At 38.3% G+C, this 27314-nt stretch overlaps 1 protein-coding gene across 2 annotated transcripts in view; it reads left to right on the forward strand.

Moving 5' to 3' along the window:
* LOC126203758 (methionine--tRNA ligase, cytoplasmic) overlaps positions 1–27314 on the forward strand; it is a 100142-nt gene that overhangs the window by 7955 nt on the left and 64873 nt on the right. For both annotated transcript variants that reach the window (XM_049938127.1, XM_049938126.1), the window contains exon 3: positions 8550–8663. In XM_049938127.1, the coding sequence (XP_049794084.1) occupies positions 8550–8663 (114 nt within the window). The remainder of the gene's footprint in view (positions 1–8549; positions 8664–27314) is intronic.

Raw genomic sequence — 27314 nt, forward strand, 5'->3', positions numbered from 1 at the left:
CAAGAAGCCTACTATTTTCTGGCATTATTTCTGAAATCGGGTATTTAAAATCCATCTTGCGACTCCAAGGAAATGCGTATTTTTGTCACTAAATGTGTTTCATTTTATTGAAATAAAATAACATTACTGGTCATTCTCCATGTAAAGACAGTTCATTACAAAAGATGTTGATGTTAGTACTTAAGATTTCTGCTCATATCAGAAAACGCCATCTACTTGCAAGTTTGCTTTGTTTTAAAATAGATATTTCCTCGTTTGCGCTAATGTTTCTTGAACCATAGCTGCAGAGACAGATTGTCAACTTACGTCTTAACTTACCCCTAAGATCTCAAAATTTATTAGGGAAAAATGCTAAAAGTGGTCTGGAAATAAGGGAATTTCACTAGGGGAAACTTGTGGCAACCCTGATGGTAGAAAGAGGTTGACAGATGAGATGTATTATTTTTTAATTACATATTTAGAGAACCAATAACAGTCCAGTCTTCTGTAGTTTTAGAACCTTGACACAGCTTTATAATATCCTTGGAGTGACAACATTCCAGGTATACCTGTTATGTGACTCAGCACCAAGAAGATCTAAAGCTCAAGTGCCATTTTGATTAATTTTGCCATTCAGCTCTCTCACTGATGTTAGAAAGCACATCTTGCATGTTGGCACTTCCCGTAATTGATGACGTCCCATGTTGCTTCGCATTTGTTGAGAGCACCTTCTATGTAATGTTTGCTTGCAAGCTTTTGGCCAGTGTCAGTTTGTCTTTGCAGTACTTTTTAAATTGTAAGTCGGCTCTGTAAGAAGTGCAATCCAGCTCAGGCCCTTATTTACAAGAATTTTTATATATTCTGTACAGTCTAAGAATCTCTTCCCTAATGTGAGCCATCTCATCTGTATACCATTTTAGCTGTTTGCTTTTCTGTTAATGCTTAGGCCTACTTTTGGTTAATAGTGAGCAAGAGTACCATAAATCAGTGAATTTTGTCAGGAAATTATCAAACACTGCTTTGCAGAAGCTTTTCTCTTGCTGCATTAACCTGCCAGGGTGGTGGAATTCTCTTGGGTACCTGGACACTTAGGGATAAAGGGAAATGAGCAAGCTGACATGCAGCCATGGATGCCTCTTCGAAAGACAGAATTGAATAATGTGTGCCATTCACCTACAGACTTTGAATTCACTGTTGAGCTAGAAAATCATGTACCAATGGGAGGAAAAATGGCTGTTAATGCAGGACAACAAGCTGTAGGCCGTGAAACCACCTATATGTCTGTGGCACTCTTACTTCCAGTCACACGAGCAGGGGGGGGGGGGGGGACTTTTTCACTTGACATGATGTTGGTATAGCTCCCTTACACACAGTTTTTAGATATGGCAGGAGGACCCATCCATTTGTGATGGCTGTGGCTTACGTGTGTCAATGCACCATATTTTAATGGTGCATCTGTATTCTGATTAGGGGATGGAATAGACTTAAGTTACAATTTGCCCTTAATTTTAGCAGATGCTGAGATGAGCCAGGGCTGCATTTAAAATTTTTGTAAATTGTCCAAACTCAACACTAAACTCACAGGATAGAGGCTTTAGTGCAGAGTGGCTGGCTCAGCCTTTATTAGTTTAGTTATCAGCTGGCCATGATTTCTGCTCTAGTATTTTACATTTTCATTGCAGTTTTCTTTCTTGATTAATACTTTTAGAAATGACAGTGGCATTAAGTTTATGGTGTGTGTGTGTGTGTGTGTGTGTGTGTGTGCGTGTTATCAGCTGGCCATGATTTCTGCTCTAGTATTTTACATTTTCATTGCAGTTTTCTTTCTTGATTAATACTTTTAGAAATGACAGTGGCATTAAGTTTATGGTGTGTGTGTGTGTGTGTGTGTGTGTGTGTGTGTGTGTGTGTGTGTGTGCGTGTGAGAGGGAGAGAATGATCTTGATTTTTTAGGGCTGTGGTATGTTTTAATTCATGTTAACAATATTATGAGAAGGAAAGTTGCTATTCACCATATAGCGGAGATGCTGAGCCACAGACAGGCACAACAAAAAGATTTTCACACTTAAAACTTTCGACCAATGTCCTTTGTCAACAATAGACACATATGTACATACACTCATACAAACGCAACTCACACACGACTGTCATGAGTAAGAGTTGTGTGTGTATGTGTGTGTGTGTGTGTGTTGACAAAGGTCATTGGCTGAAAGCTTCAAGTGTGAAAATCTGTTTTTGTTGTGCCTATCTGCGACTCAGCATCTCCGCTATATGGTGAGTAGCAACTTTCCTTCTAAGAATATTGTTACATTCCATCCTGGATTTTCCATTGTTTAATTCATGTTAACACTTTTATGGGGTTCTTTTAATCACACTCCTTTTCAAGAATTTTGTAAGGTTGCTAATGATCCAGATGTCAAGTCCCACCAACAAAATCATAATCATCATCAATAACAACATCAACACTAAGGCAGTGTAATAAATCTAAAATTGGAGATGAAAAGCATGCAGATATTAATATGTAATCATTTACTTTCGTATTTTCCTCTGTACAGCTGCCATCTTCGTTTGTTCCCTTCTCCCTCCTGCTCTCCTCCTTCCTCTACCTCCCCCCCCCCCCCCCCATAGGATATTTTAAACTGGGTAAGATAACCCTGGTCATCCAGGTGCTACTTTCAATTTCATGTCTGCATTTACAGCAGAGGGGTGAGATACCAAAGCTGGATCTCTTGTGAAATGTAGCACTTATTCTGCAGAGCACTTATGCAAAACAAAAATTTAATAATTAATTCTCTCTCTCTCTCTCTCTCTCTCTCTCTCTCTCTCTCTCACACACACACACACACACACACACACTCACTCAATTTATAATATTGGTCATGAAATACCACTTACAGTGAACAAAACACTGTGCACTGTGTGTATTAAACGATTATGGTGGGAGAGCAGGGATAATAATAATAATAATAATAATAATAATAATAATAATGAATGTGGACATTGGAAATAAAGTAAACAATTATGTTCACCAAATAGAAAGAATGTTTGTGATGAAATTGAATGGATATCAGTCAGACATGGTAATCAACAATGTAGGAAAAGATAGATTGCCACTTACCATAAAGATGACATATTAAGTTGCTGACAGGCGTAATTAAAAGACACCTACACCCAAGGTTTTGGCCACAGCCTTTGTCAGAAAAAGAGAAACACACACCATTCATTCACACGAACAAGCACATGACATACACACCTGTCAACTCTGGCAGCTTGGGCTGTAGTGACGAAGGTTGTCGTAGAAAGCTTATGTGTAAGTGTCTTTTAATTTTGCTTCTCTGCCACCTAACTCATCTTTATGGTATCTTCTCCTATATTGTCGATATATCTACTTGGAGTTTCCATTGTTAGATGTAATAAGATGAGTATACATGACAACTACAGATCCGAATGACAATGAAATTGAAAAACAATGTGACGGTATTAATAAATGCATAGAATATATCAAAGAGGACAAGAATTTGATCACAATTTGATACTGAAATGTGATCTTGGTGACGATAGGGATCAGAAAAAATGAGCAATTTCGCCCTGAAAAAGCAAAATGAAAAGAGACAAAGATAAGTAAAACTTTGTGCTGAGTGTGAGTTAGTCATTGTGAATACACGTATTGAGGAACATTTGCAAAAGAAGTGCAGATGAAGTATTTCAGAAGATCAAAGAAGATATCGGATTGATGATATTTTGGTAAAACAAAATGGACAATTATTAGTCGACAATATGGCAAAGTGTACAGCACTTTTTTGAAATCTGGAAAGAAAGTATCTACTAGTTCATCTGCATTTATTTTTGCAAGATATTGTGATCAACAAAGTAAACTGTTTTTTGTTTGAGTGCTTATTCCCACACTGATTCTTCAAGAAAAACTCCTTCTCCTCCAGCAGCATTATAGTGTTTGAACTTGGAATTTGCCATGTGATTCTGCAATAGGCAGAGATGGGCTAGAAAGCTAGTGTGATTTTCTAAGTGTTAGCTGTGTCTGTATACCTTCCATCAGCTATCTGCAGGTGATTTGTATTTTTTCCTCAGTTTTGTTTGTTGTTTCTATTGTGGACTTTTTAGTCCTATTTTTCCCAATTTGGTTCTGTTTTATTCCAGCATCCAGTTTGTGCTCCCTTTGATGCCTTTATTTTCTTGCCAAGAACTCATTTGTGGCTTTCTTAGTTCAGTTCTTCTCCCTCTATCATGTGTACTTCCTACATATTTACTGGTTGCCCTGTGTCGTGCAGTTTTAATGCCTGTTGTAACGACCAGTCAAACAAACAATTACCATTTTTGCAAATCCGTGCTCTTTCAACCTGAGCTCTTATTTAATTCCAGGTGTTTTCCTCTTACTTGTTTTCATCTTTTACTGTTTTACTTTCTTCTAGCAAAAAAGTGATTGTACCCAAATTAATCCTCATTTTGCTAATATGATGAGGCAGACTCAACTTGTATGAGCACCCCCTGTCTCCCAATCCCCTGCAACTACTTTCTGTATTCGTTCCTGAGGTATAGATTTGTTATAATGACAGCTAGAAATCATGAAAGAAGGTTGTGTAGAAAGAAGCGATCTGTAGACTCCGGAACGTTTCAGATATGTTATGCTTGTATAATGGTGAGACAAAGATTTAAAAACCATATATTAAACTGCAAAACAGTTTCAGGGTCAGATGTGGACTCCGATCTAGTTTCTTGTTTAAGTTTCTTGTAAAAAGAAAGGAAATTAAGAGAATGGAATCTACATAAAATTACAAGAATCAGTGATTGTTGAGATTTTCAAGGGTACCATCAGAAAATGATTGACTAAAACAAGGAAAAGGGAAACAATAAAAGACTAATGGATAGTTTGAATGCATGGTGCCCATTCCTTTGAAAGAACAGGCACCAAGCAGATCCTGCAACTGTGGAACACTATATATAAATTGGAGGGGGATCACTGCTGTCAGCTGCAACAGGAAATAAAGTGGAATCAGCGGCGATGAGTGAAAATGAGTACCAGACCAGGATTCGAACCCAGGATCTCCTGCTTACTAGGCAGTGACGAGTGAAAATCTGTACCTGACTGGGATTCAAACCTGGGGTCTCCTGCTTACTGGGCAGCTGCCTAGGAAGCAGAAGATCCCAGGTTCGAATTCCAGTCTGGTACACATTTTCGCTCGTCATTGCTGATTATGCTTAATGCCCTGCTGCAACTGACAGCAGTGATCCCCCTTCAATGTACACTAATGGATAATGGAAATAGTGAAGGCAGAGGGGATCAAATAGGCAAAAATAAAAAAAAAGGTCTACCAGAAATCCTTAGATAACACTGGATCATCATCATCATCATCATCATCATCATCACCTACAGTTTCCAGCCCCTGGCTGGATTTGTATTGAATTTACTGACTAATGGAGAAAAAATATATAAAAAAAGCAGCAAATCAAGCAGTAAAAGCTGAATACAGATGCCTAAGATACGAGGTTTACAGAAAGTTCAAAATGGCAGAGCAGGAATGTCTAGGGGACAAATTCATTGACACAGCTTATAGGAAAATTAAAGAGGCCATTAGGAAAGAGAAGCATTTGTATGAAAATTAAAAGCTCAGATTACAAGCTTATACTAAGCAAAGAAGGGAAGGCTGAAAGGTGGAAGGAATACGTAAAGTTTCTACACAAGGGAAACATATTTGAAGACAGTATTATAGAAAGACAAGAGTAGCCAGATCAAATGAGATGATAGATATGTCACTGCGAGAAGACCTTGACATAGTACTGAAAAGCCTAAGTGAAAACAAGCCCCCCACAGTAGATGACATTCTCTCAGAATTATTGAGTTGCTTGGGAGAGTCAGAATGACAAAACAATTCCACCTGGTATGTAAAACAGATGAGATAGACCAAATACTTACAGGTTTGAAGAAGAATGTAATAACTGCTATTCCAAAGTAGACCATCAGTTTAGTAAGTAATGGTTGCAAAATACTGACACACATTATTTACAGAAGAATAGATAAAGTTGTAGAAGGTGAACTCATGGAAAATTAGTTTGTGTTTTGGAGAAATAAAAGGACATTGCTTGTCTTAAAAAGATAGACTGGAGGAAGGAAAACTTACATTTTAGAGTTTGTAGTTTTAGAGAATGCTTTTGAATATGTTGACTGGAATAGATTGTTTGAAATTGTGAAGATAGCAGGAATAAAATACAGAGTGTGAAGTAATCCACAACTTATACAGTTGTCTAAGAGTTGAAGGAAATGAAAGGAAAGCAGTGGTTGTGGAGGGCTTTATACTGGTTATAGTATCTCCCTAATGTTGTATAATCTGCACATTGGGTGAGCATTAAAGGAAACCAAGGGGAAATTTGGAAATGGAATTCAAAGTCATATTGACCTTAAGACAAATCCTGGAAAAAACAGACGAATACGGGGTTGGCACGCATCACCTCTGTATAGATTTCAACGCAGCTGATGATAGCATAAATAGAGGGCAGTTATATCAAGCTCTAGATGAACTGGAAATCTCGAGAAAGTTGGTAAGGCTGGTGAGAATGACAATGAACGAAACATAAGGTAGTGTAAGAATAGGAGGAATGACGTCCAATACATTGAGTATTAAAAACGGAGTGTGTTACGGGGATGCATTGACATGTCTTCTTTTTAATGCCATCCTGGAGAAGGTGATGAGAAACGCAAACCTTCTGAATTGGGGAACAATCTTCTATAAATCAGTGCAGATACTGACCTATGCAGATGACATAGATATAATAGCAAGAACCCAAAAAAACAATGAAAGAGACATTTACAGCTCTTGAACAGGCTAGTAGCAACATGGGGTTAATTATCGATGAACAAAAAACAAAACATATGGCAGCTGGAAAAGCACGTAGAGAAAATATGCCAAATGCAATAACAATGGGCAATCATATGTTTGAGAGAGTTGAACATTTCAAGTACCTGGGCTCGACAGTTACGCATCCAAATCATACCTCCTATGAAATTAAGCAGAGATTAATACTAACCACTATAGCCTATTTTGCCATAACAAGACATCTATTCTCAAGGCTCCTGACTCGTATCACGAAATTAACTATGTAAAAATCATTTATACAACCAGTGCTTACATATGCCTCTGAAGCCTGGACATTAACAACTAAAGATATTGAAACACTGGCTGCATTTGAAAGAAACGTGCTTAGACGAATTATCGGCCCAATCTGTGAAAGAGGAAGATGGAGAAGGAGATACAACCATGAGTTGTATATCATATACAAAGACCAACCTATCAGAAGGACAGTGAAATCATCCAGACTGAGGTGGGTGGGACATGTGGCTTGCATGAATGATACAAATGTACCAAAAAGAATATTATAAGGAAAGCCAGGAGGGCGGAGAGGACATGGTCAACTAAGAGCCAGATGGAAAGATGGAGTAAATAAAGATCTTAGGCTGATGGGCTATAGAAACTGGAGAGTATTGGCAAAGGACAGAGAAATGGAAGGAAATTGAAGAGGCCAAGGCTCATCATGAGCTGTAGAGCCAAGAAAGAAGAAGAAGAATTCAAAGTCATGGGGAAGAAATAAAAATTTTGAGATTTGCCAGTGACTATTTTTGCCAGAGTTGGCAAATCACTCAGAAGATCAGTAGACTGGAATGGTTAGTGTTTTGAAAATAGGTTATAAGATGAACACCATCAAAGTAAAGTGAAGGTACTGGAGTGAACTCATATTAAATCAAGCAATACTGATAGAATAAGATTCGGAAATGAGACAGTAAAAGTAGTCAGTGAATATTGCTATTTGTGCAGCAAAACAACTAATAAAAGAGGATACAAAATGCAGACTACCAATAGCAAGAAAAGCATTTCTGAAAAAGGAGACTTTCTTAACATTGTACATAAATTTAAGTGTTACGTGGTCTTTTCTGATGGTATTTACATGGAGTGCTGTTTCTTATAGAAGTGAAAGTGGACAATAAACAACTTAGATATGGGCAAATAATAGAAGGTTGTAAAGTGTGATGTTACAGAAGAATGCTGAAAGTTGAATGGGTGGACTGAATAACAAAAAAGAGATACTGAATCAAACTGGGGAACAAGAAATTTGTGACACAAGTTGATGAAAAGAATGAGCCAGATGATAGGACAAATCCTGAGGCATCAAGGAATCGTCAGTTTTGTAATGGAAGCAAGTGTAGGAGGTAAAAATTGTAGAGAGAAACTGATGTATGTGTACAGTAAGCAGATTCAAATGGATATAGGTTTCAGTAGTTGTGCAAACATGAAGAGACTTGCAGAGGATAGAGCTGTGCAAAACCAGTCTTGTGCTCGAAGACCACAGTAAACAACAAAAGCACAGTAGTTGCTTATATTTACTTAGTGTGTTTGTATTGGCTGTAGTAGAGTTCTCTTCCGTGGAGAATGGTACTAGCCTACTCATCTGTCTCCTTGTGAATTTAACAAATTGTTTAATGGTATTTTCCATTTCATATAGTTAAGATAATCTTTGAATAACAAAGTGAGAGGGTATTTCACCAAATTTGCTTGTCTTTTCAGCCAGTTATTGTGAACTGCCTGACAACAATGAAGTCTGCAGCTCTGTCGACACAGCTGAATGATCTCTTGACAACCTTGGATGGTGCACTGAGCACAAAAGGATATCTTGTTCATGTAAGTTGATGAACTTTAATTCTATTCATTGCTTGATGGAAGTATATTCATTGTTGTAATTTAACACTTTAACAGAATATTACAGCTCAACCACATTTGTGGTGCTAGTCATATTAAAACTGATGCATTTTGAAAGAACGAGCTTCCTCAGACACATAGCATCCCAAGAACCAGAAAATCTCAACGAATAACAGGGTATATTGAACATAAACAGAGAAGGACAGCACAAATGGTCACAGGTTTGTTTGAACCGTGGGAAAGTGTCACAGCGATACTGAAGAAACTGAACTGGCTGACTCTTGAAGGCAGACATAAACTGTCCCATGAAAGCCTACAACAAAGTTTTCAGAACTGGCTTTAAATGATGACTCTAGGAACATACTACAACCCCCTATGTATTGCTCGCATAGCGATCATGAGGACAAGATGGCAATAATTACAGCATGCACCGAAGCATTCAATCAATCATTCTTCCCACATTCCATAAGTGAATCGAATGGGAAAAAACCCTAATAACTGATACAATGGGACGTATTCTGCCATACCCTTCACGGTGGTTTGCAGAGTATAGATGCAGATGTAGAATAAAAGTACAGATTGGTTCCTAAAAAAATTAGTAAAATTTTGAGACATAAGCTATCTACGTTTATATCCCTTGACAGTTCTCTTTTCAGCCACTTGTCACCACGTGCAGCAGCTTATATTCATATTTGCGTAATAGACAGGTATTATGCGTACAATGGACATGCACATCTGCAGTTCGCCTGAGCCACCGTATGTTTACATTAAACTTCATGGCAGCTATCCTTCCAACAGCTACATCTACAAAAATAGTCAAGGAATATTTGTATCCTATCATATCGAATATACGACTGTCATATGGTATTGGCCGATATCCTGAAGCATGTATGCACAGATTGCAGCCTACTGTTGACCTGTTGGTGGCATGTCTCACTGCTCTTTCTTGTAGCTACAGTAGTCTCATGGGACATAATTTTTCAACTTTCTCTCTTGTACAACAGTGTGATTGTGGCAACAACATTATTTAATCACCAGTAAGCACTCCATTGTCATACTCATTAGCATGCTCAAATTTTTTGGGCAAAAGTAAGCAACAATTTCCTCATGTATTTCTGTGAGCCTGTAAGTATTTACCTCATGATTATTGGTCAGTAATAATGTAAACAGCTTTTATAAATGTGTTCGTGCATACAAACCTTTTTCTTCTTATCTCCATTAACATAGTTGCTGAGAGTCATTATTTTAATTTGGAGAAGGCGTAAAATTAATCCGAGAATGGATAAAGCAGGGCGAAGTATGAGTCACAAGTACAGGACAGAAAGTGGCAGCTTCAGTACACCTTCTCCAAAAATTATTTTTTAATGCAATAACTTATTTAGGAAAGTGCTGTGGCTGTCCCAGAGGAACTCAACATAAGGAGCCACCACAGAAACCTGCATTCTACATTTTCAGACTTAGCAGAATAAGCACTTACACACAGATTTTGTCCTCAAAACTAGAAATGACAAGTCGGCATGTGATTTTTCAAAGCACCTATTGAGAGATTCAGATTTTTAAATATTTCACCTTAAAGAAAACATTTTTGGCTATTTATGGGTGGATATTTTATCAAAAATTGTTTCAGTATAGCTGCTGTAAGATTTGTCTGGAATGACTGAAACATTGTGAGAAAATTTTATTAATCTGGATGAATGCAGCAAAGGAGAATTACTGCACTGTTGCAACTACAAAGATCCAGTTGCCATCATACTCAAAGAAATTTGCTTAATTTTCATTGACTGTCATGGGATAGCGTACATGTTCGTTTTATTTGAGAAGTTGGTAAAAATGAGTTCTAAGATCAAAAGACATTGATTTAGATTGGACCAAGTCAGCAGATATTATGACTAAGAGAGCTGTCTTTAGTAGGAATTAATTCTGAATTGGTATGATTACTGAAACAGCATTTAGGAATGTGTGGTGATGATATGACACACCAAAATTCTTTATGCCTGAAGAGACTTGCTTTTGAAAATGCCATGAAAGTTGAGATTTCAACAGTTGATTTCATAAAAATCTCATGATCTCAGCGACAATTAATTAAAATGTTTTTTGAAGAGACTGATGTTGAAAATGCGGTGATTTGATTTTTTTACGCAGAAATAAGATGGCATTGTTATGGTCAAATGGGTACAGTTTCTGATATCAAAATTTTAGTATATGAAGAGAACAGAAATATCTCTGAACTAAAAAATCGAGACTGGTTATGTGACTTAGCATTTGTGACTGACATTACTGCTCACTTAAAGATGTTAGATACGCAATTTTAAGACAAAACTCAATTGATTACTCAACTTTATGGTCGTATTTTGTCTTTCCAGTATAAATTGAATCTCTTTCAAATTCAACTGAATTTTGGCAATTATATTCAGTTTCTAAATTAGTACAAGAAATGGTATGAAAAGTTAAATACCGAATTTAAGAGTTATATATTAAAACAAAGATGCTGTAATTTATCAAACGAGAAAGCGTTGGTATGTTGATAGAGACAATAAAAAACACACAAACACACACACAAATTTCAAGCTTTCGCAACCCAAGGTTGCTTCATCAGGAAAGAGGGAAGGAAAGGGAAAGACGAAAGGATGTGGGTTTTAAGGGAGAGGGTAAGGAGTCATTCCAATCCCGGGAGCGGAAAGACTTACCTTAGGGGGAAAAAGGACAGGTATATATAGACACACACACACACACACACACACACACACACACACACACATATATATATCTGATATATGCTGCTCTTATTCTGGGTTTAGCTGCCAGAGACTGTGGTCATGTGTGTGCGAGTTGTGTTTGCATGAGTGTTACTGTGTGTGTGTGGGGGGAGGGGGGGAGGGGGTAGGTCTATTTTTGACAAAGACCTTGTTGGCCAAAAGCTCATTTTGTGACAGTCCAAAATTACAAACATTTTTTACTGACATAAAATATATGCCAGAAAGTTAACCTTGTACCTATTCTAAATGATGCCATTTATAGATTGTCTACATTTTAATGATACGAGGAGAAATAAAATAAACAAAAAGAAATTGTTTACATTAATTTTTGGAACATTTTCTTTTCTAGATTTTTTGCTTACGAACCCTGTAGTCCATGGTATCACTTTTTTTTAATCATCAGCATCATTGTCGTCATTGTCATCAGCAGCAGCAGCAGCATCACATTCTAATAGAACAGCTGTGAAATTTATATCTTTGTTGTCTGGCTGTCACCACTTTCTTGTAGCTCAAGGCTGATTTACTAATTTTTGAATTTCACTAATTATGGTGGCTTATCACGTTTTCACAGCACTTGCCATGCTGAGGTAGTGACTCTTTCCAGCGAGAGACAGGAACAGTAGAATTTGAATAGCCAGTTTTATTAATTAATAGTCATCTTTTATTTCTCTTCTTTGTTGTAAGTTGAAGGCTTGTTATCCATTCTCTTTCTTTGGTCCAATGTTTTGTGATTATCTATAGGATGTTTGGCTTGCTCCTATGAAATCATGTGACCATTGGTAGACTTTCTCCTCCTCCTCCTCCTCCTCCCCTCCTCCTCCTCCTTCTTCTTCTTCTTCTTCTTCTTCTTCTTCTTCTTCTATACCGAATCAGTCATTTCATATGATCCAAGATCGGTTGCCACATTTATCTCACTATAACCAGTTTTATTACAGTTGTCACAAGTATTTAGCTGTTGCTTTGGAATATATTGCTATTTCTTAGGTTGTCATTATGATGGAGAACCTTGGAGTACAGCTGTTTTTTCTCTGAATACATATCAGATTTCGCTTCTATACTGACATGACAATGTTAGAATGTCTCTTGCTTCCAAACATGTTGCGTGCCCGCTGCTCTCTTATTGGCTGTGTAGAACCAACTGATAACACAACCCGACTCATTCCTGTCATATGTCACACTGACAACATTGCAGCAAGGAACATGTAAGTGTGCCACTGTCTCCTGTCTATAATTTTACAATTTCTTGCTTAACTGAACACAACTGCTGAGTATTTGTCCAGTTTTAATGTCAGTTCAGTTACGACTATAAATGGACTCAGGTAAACTGCAGTTTAAACATGGTAGATGTTCCTAAAAAACTAAAGTACACAGTATAGGTTCCTATGCTTGGCAACAAAATGAAATTTGCTGTTTGCTCCCACTCACCATCATCATCTTAGCTCTCAGCCAAGCTTGTGTCACTGTTCTCCCTGTAACTCTTCCGTAATGCTGAGTTGGAGCAATTGAAAAACAGATTGCAATATCTTCTAGTGTGCAGGTCATATGTAATAATACCAACTAATACATAAATAAAAGATCACAATTATGATGGTGGTTTGAAAAGTTCTTGGAATCACCACGAGAAGAGCTCAGTGCTAGTGCAATAAGTTGTTCGTGTGATATTCATTGGGCGGTTGCCTGTAAACCTGTGCCACATCAGTGCTCTTGGAAGAGAGCTGTGGCAATGACGTAGCTCTGTTGTTGTTCCTGCACAGTGATTTGCGAAGATGGAAAAAATCGAGATTCAAGTAGTGATTAAGTACTTCGTAAAGAAAGGTATGAAATCAAAGGACATTCATGCCAATTTCCATAATACACTGGGGGACTCTGCCCCTTCATATTCAACTGCTGCCAAGTGGACAAATGAATTTAAATTTGATTGGGAGAGCTTAGATGATGATCCGCGCAGTGGTCGGCCAAGATGTGTCACTACTCCAGAAATCATTGCAAAAGTGCACAAAATGGCCATGGAGGATTGCCGATTGAAAGTGCGTGAAATTGCTTATGCTTGCCAGATGTCATCTGAAAGGGTATATCACATTTTAACTGAAGAATTAGAAATGAAAAAATTACTTGCAATGTGGGTGCTGCGACCCTTGATGTTGGATCAAATTGCAACAAAAGATATGAGAAAAAAGACCAGGGTTAGCAAGGAAGAAAGTCCTCTTCCGTCTAGTCAAATTGTGCCTGCACACATGTGCCGTCACCATGGCAAAATTACATGAACTAAGGTATGAATTGTTGCCACACTCTCCTTATTCACCCGATATGGCTCCGTCAAACTTCCATCTCTTCCGAAAACTGAAAATTTTTCTTGGTGGACGAAGATTCACTGCAAATGAATAATTGATAGCTGGAGTTGACAACTATTTTCCAGGCCTGGAGGAAACTATTTGTTGAGATGGGATCAAGGCACTGGAACATCGTTGGACTAATTGCATCAATCTACAATGAGACTACACTGAGAAATAAAAAAGTTTCAGTGATGCAAGTACTTTTTTTCTATTCTGTTCCGAGAACTTTTCAAAGCACCCTTGTATGATTCAGTCTCTCAAACTTTTGCTCGTCCTGTGATTTAGTTGTGTCTGCTGGTACTATATCCAATATGGGTGTTACCACTATAATTTATTCGCAATAACAAATACTGTCTGTTTAACTGATTTATTTCCTTTGTTAGGCATTTCATTCTGGATTAATTTTTTTTCTTGCTTCAACTAATTGTCACCACCAATGCTGATTAAAGGCTGCTAATGTTTTTACCCACTACCCTAATATGTGAACAGTGACTGAGTTTATCATTTGCAGTCCACTCAGTAAATCATTACAGTCTCTCATGACCAGTTAAAATATTGGTCTGAATTCTGAATCGACTAAGGTTTTCTGAAGGACAACATTTCCATTTGTGAATGTCACATTTACTTAAAAAGTGGCATTAATGTTTGTATACTGTATCCACACATGTATAAGAATATTTATTGCAAACCTGTTCAAATATAACAACAGTTTGTAAGATGATAGAATTTAGTGCTGTTTCCTCCCGTGTTTCACAAAATTGGTAAATTTTAATCAGAGTGATAAGACTGTTGTAATGACTAGCTCATAGTTTCTCGTATATCGCCTGCACTAGCTCCGCAAGTGTCCATGCTACAAGATTGTTTGAGCAATGTTGATAACAGTATCAAATGCTTCAGTGTATCGGGAAATCTCGACCCTGTATCGTTTGTCAAGCCCTGCCCTTCCAAATTTTTCATAATACGCCAGCAGGTGACATCAGTACCCAAAGCTTCACCTCTAAATGTAAGACAACCCCTTTAAATGTAAACTACCCCTATATACCCTACTAAACAATGTAAAAATGTTAACCTCAGCAGCAGTGGTTTTATCTACAAGAACAAGATGACCCTGTATTTTTCGAATGATGAATTTGGGAAGAAACCACCTCATCTTATTATCTGGTAAATACGATACACTTCAAAAAATGGACATAATTGAAATTCCAGAAATGATCAAAACAGGATCTTTAACTTGCACCTTGAACACCGAATGATGAGCCACAGTGATCACAAAGGTTTACACCATCAAGATCGAAGGCGAACTCCTTTGGTGCTATAAACTGTGCAGGACACTCAGCTAGATATTCACTCTCAAAGAATGCATATACAGTCATATTGGTGTGAGGTGTTGAGAACTTATGGTATGTGATGGCATTCAACCAAATGCAAAACAATCTGTTGTGGAGCCTGTCTTGAAAGTGGCTATTATTTAAAGTGTAGCTGCAGATAGAGCAATAATAAGTTTTGCAGGTAAAAAAAAAAAAAAAAAAAAAAATCCTACAAAGGCTGAATTTGTCCTGTGGTTTCAAGTGGTATGAACTGCAAAGTCACACACATTTCTGGAGGAATAATTTGCTCTAAGGGAGTATGATTTTTATACGCAGACCAGGAGTCAAGCAAAATCAAGTTATTTTGAGCAGATATAGGCGATAAGCAGTGCTCGTACCATAGTTGTATTTCTCTTTTGCCCATTTTTCGTACTCTTGCTTGCTGTGACGTAAATATTCCCTGTTGCCCTAGCAACATCACACACACAAGAAAGAATCATAGAGGGCAGAGCACCTCCAACTCCTCACAGCACAATAAATAACTTCCCAGCCAATTTACCACCCAAATTAAGAACCAACATAATTGTATATGAATGAATCAGTTGATCTCTTTTTCAAATTCCTTTTGGTTGGAGTTCAAAATGAATTCCTTTCTGAATGATGGAATAATTTTGTGTATCTCATCTACAATTTACGGGCCAATTCCACAGTTTGTTGTGCATCATCAAGTGGATGCTTTGCTTGAAATTTCATTATTTTTTTATTTTATGTATTCCACTTCTGTAGGAGTGTTTGAGGTTATACAACCATCCACTGCTTCCCTTGAAATCGCTGTAAACTATGTTGTGTGCAGTTTGATGTGCATAATGTTGTAGGTCACTATCATCCACATCCTGTAAATTGTATTGAGCATCCTCGAAACGTGTAAACACCAGTTTTGAAACAAGTGTGCCTTGTCCTGTTCATAATTTTTCTTATGCATTACATGGTCGTATTGCTGTGGAAATCTGTTCGTAAATGTTTTTTTTTACTTGCTTCGTATGATCTTCCATGTACGTGATCATATTTAGTATCCGCTCCTTGGAGAGTGATTGACCTTTACTACATTTCACTGGAGATGGAAATTGTGACTCCCTCTCAGACAGGGATGATGGACTACATAGGTCGACATGTGTTTCAGTATCACTTTCACTTGGTAAGCATGTATTGCCATCATTGTACTCCTTATGTACATTGTCTGCACAGTTGAGCATATGTGACTCCACACATTCCACTGACTCATCTTACACAAATGCTAATATTTCATCTGCCACCTCTTTCTCACTCTGCGAAACTCTGTGGGTTTCTTTCTGACGAAATGTCAACTTTGGCAATTGTTGATGTAGATATAATGCAACGTTTGCTTTGATTATCATTGCCATTGCTCTGCTTTGTATCAGCACCACTAGCACTGTTGCAAGTTATTTGTCAACTAAGCAGTTCAACTATGCTCCATAGCCTCATGCTGTGCTCACCATTGGATACCTCCAGGCCTGCATCCTGTTGTGATTAGCACCCAATATTGTGGTTGCGTGGAGGCGCATTGAATGCTGTAAACATCATTGGGCTTTCGCGACCTCGCATGGTTCCTTGTTACTACTTCATTTTCACTGTTCTGTCTTTTGTTTTGGTATGTTTACTATATATACTATTGCCATTTGTTGTTCTGTGTTTTTGTTCATCTTTTGTTTGTGATGTGGTGTCTATAGGTAATTTAATGGTCTGTTATTATAGGTTATCTGTCTTGAGCTGACTGCTGTATAATTAAAAAGAATTACACCAGACACATTTTGCTTTTATTTACAAAGCATCTTCTGTGGTATTCTGTAAATTGGATACCCATGTTTGTACATTTATTTTTTTGATTCTTTTAGGTGAAAAACAGTGTTTTCTTTATGAAGTTATATTATTATATTATATTATTATATGTAACAAAATAGTGCCAAATAGGTACAACATCCTATACTAGGTTAGATATATGGATATCTTGTGCCTGATAGATGAACCAAACAATAAAGTGGGTCAGTTACACACAGACATAAATTCTGTTCATGATAAGATACATTTTACAATAGAGAAAGAGCAAAATAGACAGTTAAATTTCTTGGACATCACTTTAAAGATTCAAAACAACAAACACACATTTTCCATATACCGAAAACAGACAACAACAGGCAAAATTATGCATGAGACATTACTACACCAAATTCTCAAAAGCAGGCAGCATTTAGATACATGCTCCACAGCCACAGAATAAACACACTACCATTAGATACAGACAATTACAAAAAAGAAATGAATACTATAATATAAACAACCACAAACAATGGATACAAAGTTGAACAAGAAAATCAAGAAACAGAAAAGAAAAAAAAACAAACACTCAACTGTCACCAACGCAAGGACAAAATCACACACAAATAAATACACAAAATACAAGAACAGAAACAACACAAAGAGTGAAAGAAACAGAAGGTAAAAGATCGTACACCACAAATACACACACAGACTATCCAGTACTTTCAAAAAACAAGCCATAAAAATGACACACCAAAACAACAACTCAATTCAGAAATACTTCCCAAAAAACAATAGAAAAAGCTGATCTGTATCAGAAATCAGGAATATACCAACTGAAATGCAATACAAGTGATGGAGAAAACTTAGGTCAAACCAGGAGGACATTTGACACCAGATACAAAGAACATGTAAGAAGAGCATGGAAGTATAGGACAAATCATTCAACTTTTGCAGAACATTTACACCAACACCAACATAAAATTGCAACCAGAGACACAGACATGGAAAACATAAGGATAAACAACAACAAAAAACACCTCACCTGACAAGAAAAGTACCACATCCAAACAACCACAACAGAAATGAAACAACTCATAAATGATCAGATCAACTTGGCAAACCACCCACTCTTTAAACTAATTGGCCACTTAATATATCATTAAAAGTACAAATATAACCACAGGCTTCATTTACCACTACCATTTCCTCCCAGATCTGTCCCATAATCACCGTCCAGACCATCCCTGTCATCCCTCCCCCCTCCAGGAGAAGGGGGGGGGGGGGAGAAATAACAACTCCTGTCACGTCTCTACCTACATACAAGATAATTTCACTCGCTCTCTCACACACAATCACTTCATAGGCTGGCAACACTCACAACATGAATGAAAACAAATGAGTAGGCATAAACACTGTAGCAGTGATGAATGAAAAATAGTTAAGAAAGTCAATTATAAATAGTGCAGTGCAGGAAATAACGCAAAATGCAAAAAACTGCTGATGTGAAATGAAGCCTGTCGACATAAACCATTGCTAGCAAAAGGGAATGTGCAGACTATGTAAAGAAAAACCGTAAGTAGCTTACAGACCAACTTCATAAAGAAAATGCTGTTTGTAAGCTAAGAGAATAAAAAAAATAAATGTACAAACATGTGTATCCAATTTACAGAAACCACAGAAGATGCTTTGTAAATAAAAACAAAACATGACTGGTATAGTTCTTTTTAATTACACTGCAATCAGTCAGCGTCAGAGAAGTTGTTACTGTACAAGGTAACGTTGACCACGTCACTGTATGGAGAGTGCTACGGGAGAACCGGTTGTTTCCGTACCATGTATAGCGTGTGCAGGCACTATCAGCAGCTGATTGGCCTCCACGGGTACACTTCTGCGAATGGTTCATCCAGCAATGTGTCAATCCTCATTTCAGTGCAAATATTCTCTTTACAGATGAGGCTTCATTCCAATGTGATCAAATTGTAAATTTTCACAATCAACATGTGTGAGCTGACGAGAATCCGCACGCAATTGTGCAATCACGTCATCAACACAGATTTTCTGTGAACATTTGGGCAGGCATTGTTGGTGATGTCTTGACTGGGCCCCATGTTCTTCCACCTACGCTCAATGGAGCACGTTATCATGATTTCATACAGGATACTCTACCTGTGCTGCTAGAACATGTGCCTTTACAAGTATGACACAACATGTGGTTCATGCACGATGGAGCTCCTTCACAGTTCAGTCAAAGTGTTCGTACGCTTCTCAACAACAGATTCGGTGACCGATGGATTGGTAGAGGCGGACCAATTCCATGGCCTCCACGCTCTCCTGATCTCAACCCTCTTGACTTTCATTTATGGGGCATTTGAAAGCTCTTGTCTGCACAATCCCGGCACCAAATGTAGAGACTCTTCGTGCTCGTATTGTGGACGACTGTGATACAATACGCCATTCTCCAGGGCTGCATCAGTGCATCAGGGATTCCATGCGACGGAAGGTGGATGCATGTATCCTCGCTAACGGAGGACATTTTGAACATTTCCTGTAACAAAGTGTTTGAAGTGACGCTGGTACGTTCTGTTGCTGTGTGTTTCCATTCCATGATTAATGTGATTTGAAGAGAAGTAATAAAATGAGCTCTAACATGGAAAGTAAGCGTTTCCGGACACATGTCCACATAACATATTTTCTTTCTTTGTGTGTGCGGAATGTTTCCTGAAAGTTTGGCCGTGCCTTTTTGTAACACCCTGTATTTAAGTGATTAACATTGCGAGATCATGGGTTAATTTAAGCACGAGGTAAGCCATTGCAAACGTGAAATGGTGGTATATCAATAATTGGTGTAACCTTCAGTATGTTGAATACAAGCTTGCAAATGTGCATGCATTGTGTTTTACAGTGCCAGATGTCAGTCCATGAGATGAAATTCCACGGCTGTAGCACTTGGTTGGTCAGTACAGGCACAGTTAATGCTGTTTGTGGATTATACTAGAGTTGTCGTCTAATGATGTTCCATATGTACTCAGTTCGAGGCAGATCTGGTGATTGAGCAGGCCAAGGCAAAATATTGACACCCTGTTAAGCATGTTGGGTTATAGAATGGTATATGCGCAAATGTTATCCTGTTGGAAAACGCCTTGTGGGATGCTGTTCATGAGTGGCAGGACAACAGATCAAATCACCAGTTTGACGTACAGATTTTGCACTGAGCGTGTATGGTATAATCATGAGAGTGCTCCTGCTCTCATACGAAATCACACCCTAGACCATAACTCCAGGTGTAGGTCCATTGTGTCTAGCACGTAGACAAGTTGGTTGCAGGCCCTCAAATGGCCTCTTCCTAACAAACACCCGGCCATCCCTGGCACCAAGGGAGAACCAGCTTTCATCAGGAAACATGGAAGAGCTCCATCTTACCACCAGTGAGTTCTCGTGTGACACTATTGAAGTCACAAACAGCGGCGATTTGTGATCGGTAGAGTGCACGCTAGACGGCATCTGGCTGTACGTAAAGTAACCAAGTTGTAACAGTTCATTGTGTCACTGTGATGGCAACTGCTGCTCATATTGCTGCTGCAGATGCTGTGTAATGCACCAGAGCCATATGCCGAACACAGTGGTCTTCCATCTCGGTAATCCCACTTGGCTTTTTGCCACCGTATATTATCATGACCACTGCTGCCAGCATTATGTACAGTTGCTACATTCCTGCCAAGTCTTTCTGTAGTATCACAGAAGGAACATGCAGCTTCATATAGCCCTATGACACAACTCTGTCAAATCCAGTGAGGTGTTAATAATGGTATCTTTGTTGCCTTAAAGGCATTCTTGACTAACATCAACTCACTATGTCCAATCTCAAAGATAAGCTGATGTTCACGACTGTTACTCCATGTCTTTAAAGCAAACCTGATTTGCATCCTCATAGTGGTGCTACGAGTGCCATGCTTATGCAACTGGCGCAAAATTTCAATAGGCATCATCTTTCATATGTAAAAACACACCTACCAAATTTCGTTTATGTTGCATAATTGCTTCTTGGTGTTGCAATTTTTTTTTCTGTCAGTGTATTTGAGTTTTGTGCCATAGCAAGACTGAAAATGTAAAGCTTGTAGACCTAGCACTGCACAGGTGACTACATAGCAACAACCAATCAGAGCATGAATTTGGTTTCAATGTCTGTCATTCACATGCTGCCATACTGCGCTGCTAAATCAGCTGCCAGCTAACAGGCAGCTGCAGATGACAATTGTGGCGTAAAATATAATTGTTGTGGTATATTCTTATACAATTTGTTTTCTGGTGTGGTATGTTTCTTTTGCAGAATGTGGTAAAGTAACTGTGAAATTTTTTGGGAAAGTGATAAGACTGACACAATACTGCATGTTTGTGGTGAATGAATGAACATACTCAGTCTGGAACTGCACAGTTGCTGCTGTCGGAGCCATATTGCACTTTTGTATAGCAGCGAACCGACAACATCCTTCCCTTCCATGCTCAATTGTCAATCACTTTGGTACTCTGATTGAGGTATAATAAGAATATCTTCAGATTCATCAAGCTATATAAAGTCATTCTGTAGTGCAGATTTCACTAGGGTCTCACCATTTGTGGAGACCGTGATACTGATTTTCTGTCAGGTTGTGCTGGTCAGGGACAGCTAGAGTTGTCAATGACATGCCCTCCCCCCCCCCCCCCCCTTTCCTCCCCCTCCTTCCCCTCCTCCTTTGCAATATGAAGGCCTGTTGGACTAATTTTTATATACTCTGTTCTGACTGCTAGTGTCTGTTTTCGTACTTCCTATCAGCTTTAATCTCATTCGTGAATTCCACTTGTGGCCATTCTCTGTAGTGAGTAATGAGCAGTTGAATTATGTAGTAGACAGCTAACCATTTTGTTTCTCTTATCAGTCATTGTTCTGATTTGCTCTTTGCCTTTCCTGCCTTTTCAGTACTTCATTTTAGATTCCAACTGTTCACAGTACTTTCAACATTCTCCTCCAGCACCGCTTCCCTTCTATCTGTCTTTCTTTTCCACCTACCTCACTCTCCAAGTTTTTGATCCATACAAGCATACTGTCAATATAAAGCTTTTTAAGATTCTTTTCATACTGCGATTTCATTATGTAAAGATATGATTGGAGACCATAACTGTTAAGTGATACAAATTGTTGATGGTGTACATCAACAATTAGTCACGAGTTTGTTTTACGTTGTCTTATTCAAAAAGTACTGTCAGATTTTATTTACACTGGGAGACAGAATAACAGTGGTCTTAGCCTGCTGTTGTCCGCATAGTTTTTGAGTTTATTGTGCGATTTGTCTGTCTGTCATTTTAGTAAAGCCAGCCACTATCCTTAAAGAAGAATAAGAGACCCAGTACTATGTCTTTATTACACACAATTTCTTGAGGAATGAATGACCCAAATATTGTGTGTCTTTTGGCCTCCAGTACTTAACATTGAAGATTAAATGTGGTGCAGTTTCATCCTCCTCGCCATATAGTTTACATGCATGGTATTGTTTCTGTATATCTGTACTTTGTAGGTGCTTCCTGAAGTACCCATGGCCAGTCATAAGTCCTGCCTTGAGTTGAATCTGTCTCTGCTAGACATCACAACAGCTGCCCCCTTCCCATCTTGGGACCTGAGACCTGCCCTTCCTTTTTAACTTTCCCCAGCCTCTCCCTCTCTCCACCCAGGGAAAGAACTAACAGTTCCAAAGGCTGGGATAGTGTCATGCGCTTGCCTTTTAAAGTTTAGAACTGGCCAGCCATTCTGTCTCATAATATTGAGGTCTTCTCAGGTGAATGTTCCTTTTGATCCAATGCGTGTATCCTGAGCTAGTTATCTCTGAAGGATGTCATCCAAAAGCTTAGAATTTTTTAAATATTGTTTATGTGTCTTTTGACACTCAGTCCAGCAACTATACAGTTAATTGTTACCTTCACTCCTTCCATTATTTATATTCAACGTGGGACTTTCCATCACAGTATCTAGTTAAATTCACCTTTGTAATGCCATGTTATCCCTTCTTAGAGAACCGAATGGGAGACTGTTCTGTAATGTTTAACAGGTGACTCATTATTGCCTTAATGCTATACCAGTGACCAATAGGTTTATCAGCTTTTAATAACCATTTCACACTCTAAGACCGCGAGACCACTTTGTCCTGTAACCCATTCATCCACCATCCGAGGATGCCATTAGGACTTCGTTAAAGATCGTCTCCGTATCCTGTGAGATGTTTGGTCACTTTGTTTGTTAACGGGTTGCCTGGAAAATATAACTCCGACACTTGGAAGTGAACATCATGATTATGTCTTAATTGAAACCATACCTCTTTGGCATTCCCTGATTCTCTAGTACTTCCATAGGTGGTTAATAGCCTGCTTTGTATCATTTTTCCAATAAGTTCTCATACCAAGAACTGAGATTTTCATCATACAAAGAACTGATTGCCTAGTTAATTCAGTATTTTGCAGGTCTTGCCAAAACCTACTTTTCCCGTGTAATAAAATATTGATTCACTGGGCCAAGTGTACAGCCATTGAAGAAAACTAGATCTTGAGTAAAGTCATTTTATTGTAACTGTAATTGAACACTCCTTGTAACAGTAGGATAAACATCCTGCATGACTAGTGGAGGTTTTGTGCTGCACAATTTTGATGGCGATGTATTGTATGTGCCTTTTAGTGGAGATTGCCAGACTCTCTCCGTTTTCCAGTTGTACCTTAGTGTTGATAGGTGGCTGGTTCACGTCTGGTGTCTGTATACTACATCTGTAGTGCACAAACCACTGTGAAGTGCGTGGCATAGGGTATGTCCCATTGTACTAGTTATTAGGACTTTTTCCTGATCTGTTCACTTATAGAATGTGGATAGAATGATTACTTAATTGCCTCCGTACGTGCTGTGATTAACCCAATCTCGTCTTCACAGTACCTCACCAGTGACTAAGCGTAGACGATTGTCAAATACTCCTAGAGTCATCATTTAAATCCAGTTCTTGAAACTTTGCAAGTGGGCTTACTCAGGATACTTTCCAACAATCTTCAAGAGTCTGTCAATTCAGTTTTCTCAACATCTTCGTGATATTGTCCCATGAGTCCAATAAAATTGTGACTGTGCTGCTCTTCTCTCTATATGTTCATTGTACCCTGTTAGTCCTATTTGATATGGGTCCCACACACCTGAGCAATCTCCTTTTTAGACTGATTGCATTTCCCCAGTATTGTACCAATAAACCAAAATTTATCTTCTGTTTTATCCATGACTGAGCCGATGTGCTCATTCCAGTGCATATCACTGTAAAGTGATACACTCAGTTATTATATGAGTTAACCGATTCCAACTGTGACTCGTTGTTATTATAGTCATAGAATACTTCATTATTTTCAGTCTGTGAAGTGTACAAATTTACATTTATGAACATTTAAAGCAAGTTGCCAACCTTTGTGCTACTATGAAAACTTATCAAGATCTGATTGAATATGTATGCAACTTCTTTCAGGCAGTAATTCATCTGCAGAAGGTATGAGGATGCCACTAATATTGCCTGCAAGGTCATTAATCCGTAACATGAACATCGGGGTTCTCTGGGGCACACTTGGAGTTACTTCTACATCTGTTGTGACTCTCCATAACTTGCTGTGTCATTCGTACCAAAAAATCCTCAATCTGGGGACACATTTTGCTTGATACCCCATACAGTCCATACTTTCATACTAATCATAAAACTGCAAAACTGCCGTGTCTGTCTGTGTTTCAGCAAGCTCATCTCCAAAATTACTCGATAAATTTTCGTTGGATTTTCACAGGTAACTTGGGACAACATATCAGCTTTATTTCATCGGAATTGGATCATGGGAAAAAAAGATGTCATAATTTAAAGTTTTATCCATAATAATATTATAAATGTCAAAGTAACTCAGCCTGTTATGTTTTCATGACCAAACTGCTCAACTGATTTCAATGGAATTTGCAATGGAGATAGCTTGAACCCTGTGGAAGAACATTGGCTACTTCAGAAAGTAAAAAATAAAAATAAAAATTGACCCCTTAGAGGATGCAGTAGGGGATTGGATTATTCTTTTTTACATCAGTGAATGCAAACCATATTAAAAAATTACAAAATTAGTTGCATGATGTACACATTGTGTAATGTATAGCTACTTCAATACCAGGATGCATAGATGCACACTCCAGCCCATGCTGCACATACTGCTTCATCATTTGTTGGGGCAGCATGGGAAGGGGAAAGACAGGGTACTCATCACAAGCTGTGCCTACCCAAACAGGCAGACATGTGGGGGCACTGACGCTACTGCACATACCATAGCTTAGTTACCATCACTCACCATAACAAAACTACTGATACACAAGTACAGCCACAGGTAATGAGTAGTTTGATAATAAACATTGATGTGATACTGACTCAAATGCTTTTCGGAAAGCAAGAAATACTGCATCTACTTGTCTGCCTTGAGCCAAAGCTTTCAATATGTCACGTGAGAAAAGTGCAAGTTCGATTTCACATGATTGATGCTTTCGGAATCTATGCTGGTTGGTGTGGAGGAGGGCATTCTGTTTGAGATATGTTTGATAATGTTTAGCACTCAGAATACATCCCAAGATTCATAAATGAATCAGTGTCAAGTATATTGGATGGTGGTTTTGTAGATCACTTCTGTGGTAGTGTTCTCACTTCCTGCACCCAGGTTCCTGGGTTCGATTCCCGGCGGGGTCAGGGATTTTCTCTGCCTCGTGATGACTGGGTCTTGTGTGATGTCCTTAGGTTAGTTAGGTTTAAGTAGTTCTAAGTAGTTCTAAGTTCTAGGGGACTGATGACCATAGCTGTTAAGTCCCATAGTGCTCAGAGCCATTTTTTTAGATCACTTCTACTACCCTTCTTGTAAGTTGGTGTGACCTGTGCTTTCTTGCTTTCTTCAAATTACTGAGCTCATTTTTTTGTTCAAGGAATCTACAATGGTTTAGAGCTAACCAGAAGGGGGGCTAAGTCAGCCACAAATTCATCATAGAATCTGATAGGGATTCCACCAGACCTTGGAACTTGTTCGATTTTAATGATTTCAGCAGTTTTTCAACACCACTGACACAAACACTTACTTCACCCATCTTTTCAGTGGTACCGTCTCATCCACAAGTGAGCGGACACTAACTTTCATGCTGCTTGCGGCCTTTACATACATCCATAATTTCTTTGGGTTTTGTGAAAGATAATTTGGCAATATTCTGCCTGGTAATCATTGAAGGCTTCACGCATTGCTCTCTTGACAGTCAAACATGTATCATTCAGTATCTCTCTGCCTATAGCCCTATCCTTTGTTTTACATCTATTATATAGTAGTCTCTCTTTCTTTAGAAGTCTCCTTACAGTGACTGAATACCATTGTGGATTGTTCTAGTAGGTACATATCTATCCACTGCATGGTCAACTATTCTTTTAAATTTGATCTGTAGTTCCTCTACATGATCCTGTCTTTTGCTAAAAGTTTCTAGTTCTGTATTGAGATGTGACACTATTGCTTTCTTTATCTAGTTTGATGAACACATATATCTTTCTGCTTGTGTTAGTTTCCCTGTTTACTTTGGTAAACATTGTTCTGTTACTATAGTAATGGTGAGGGAAGGTGGAGGTAACAATGGAATGGTATCTGCTAATTGTATAGGTTTTACTGGAGAGTGTGAGTAACAGACGTAAGCTATCAACTTGGCATATCTCGTGCCAAATGCTGGCTGTTAATTCGTTAATTCATATAAGATAGGATCACAAATAATACCCTAACCAACATCATCATTGACTTTTTCATCAGTTAAGCAGTCACAAAAATTTTGTAAATGGAAGAGATGACATCATGCATAATTTTATGTGTTTATATTTTTGAATTTTCACTAATCAGAGGTCATTGGAAGTTACAGTTGCTGATGATAAGCAGACAAATCTGTTTGCACAACATAGTGTGGAACATTGCTAATTTCCATTCTGTGATCTGTAGCAGTATTCAACTGATGTGCTAAAATAATGTTATTGAGCATTTCATGGTCAAGTGGTAGGAGGGCGTTATGACACTAATCTGATCAGCATAAATAAAACAATAAAGACATAAACATAAATACATGGTAAATATACAGTATAGGTCCTGATTTTTTCTTCCATTAGTTGGATTGCAAAGTCCTGATCCACACTGTGAATATTTATGAACCTCACCTAATTACAGGCTTTACATCCCTCTGATCATTGAGAGCTCATGTTGTGAAAGTGCATTTACATGTGTGCAACTGGTTGCCATATGCCTGTGCTTGCATCACATCCAAGTAGAGGCACATGCATCTTTCTCAGCATGTGCACATGAGTGATTGTATGAACACCTAGA

This window comes from Schistocerca nitens, chromosome 9 (genome assembly GCF_023898315.1).
Source record: "Schistocerca nitens isolate TAMUIC-IGC-003100 chromosome 9, iqSchNite1.1, whole genome shotgun sequence".
NCBI lineage: Eukaryota > Metazoa > Arthropoda > Insecta > Orthoptera > Acrididae > Schistocerca > Schistocerca nitens.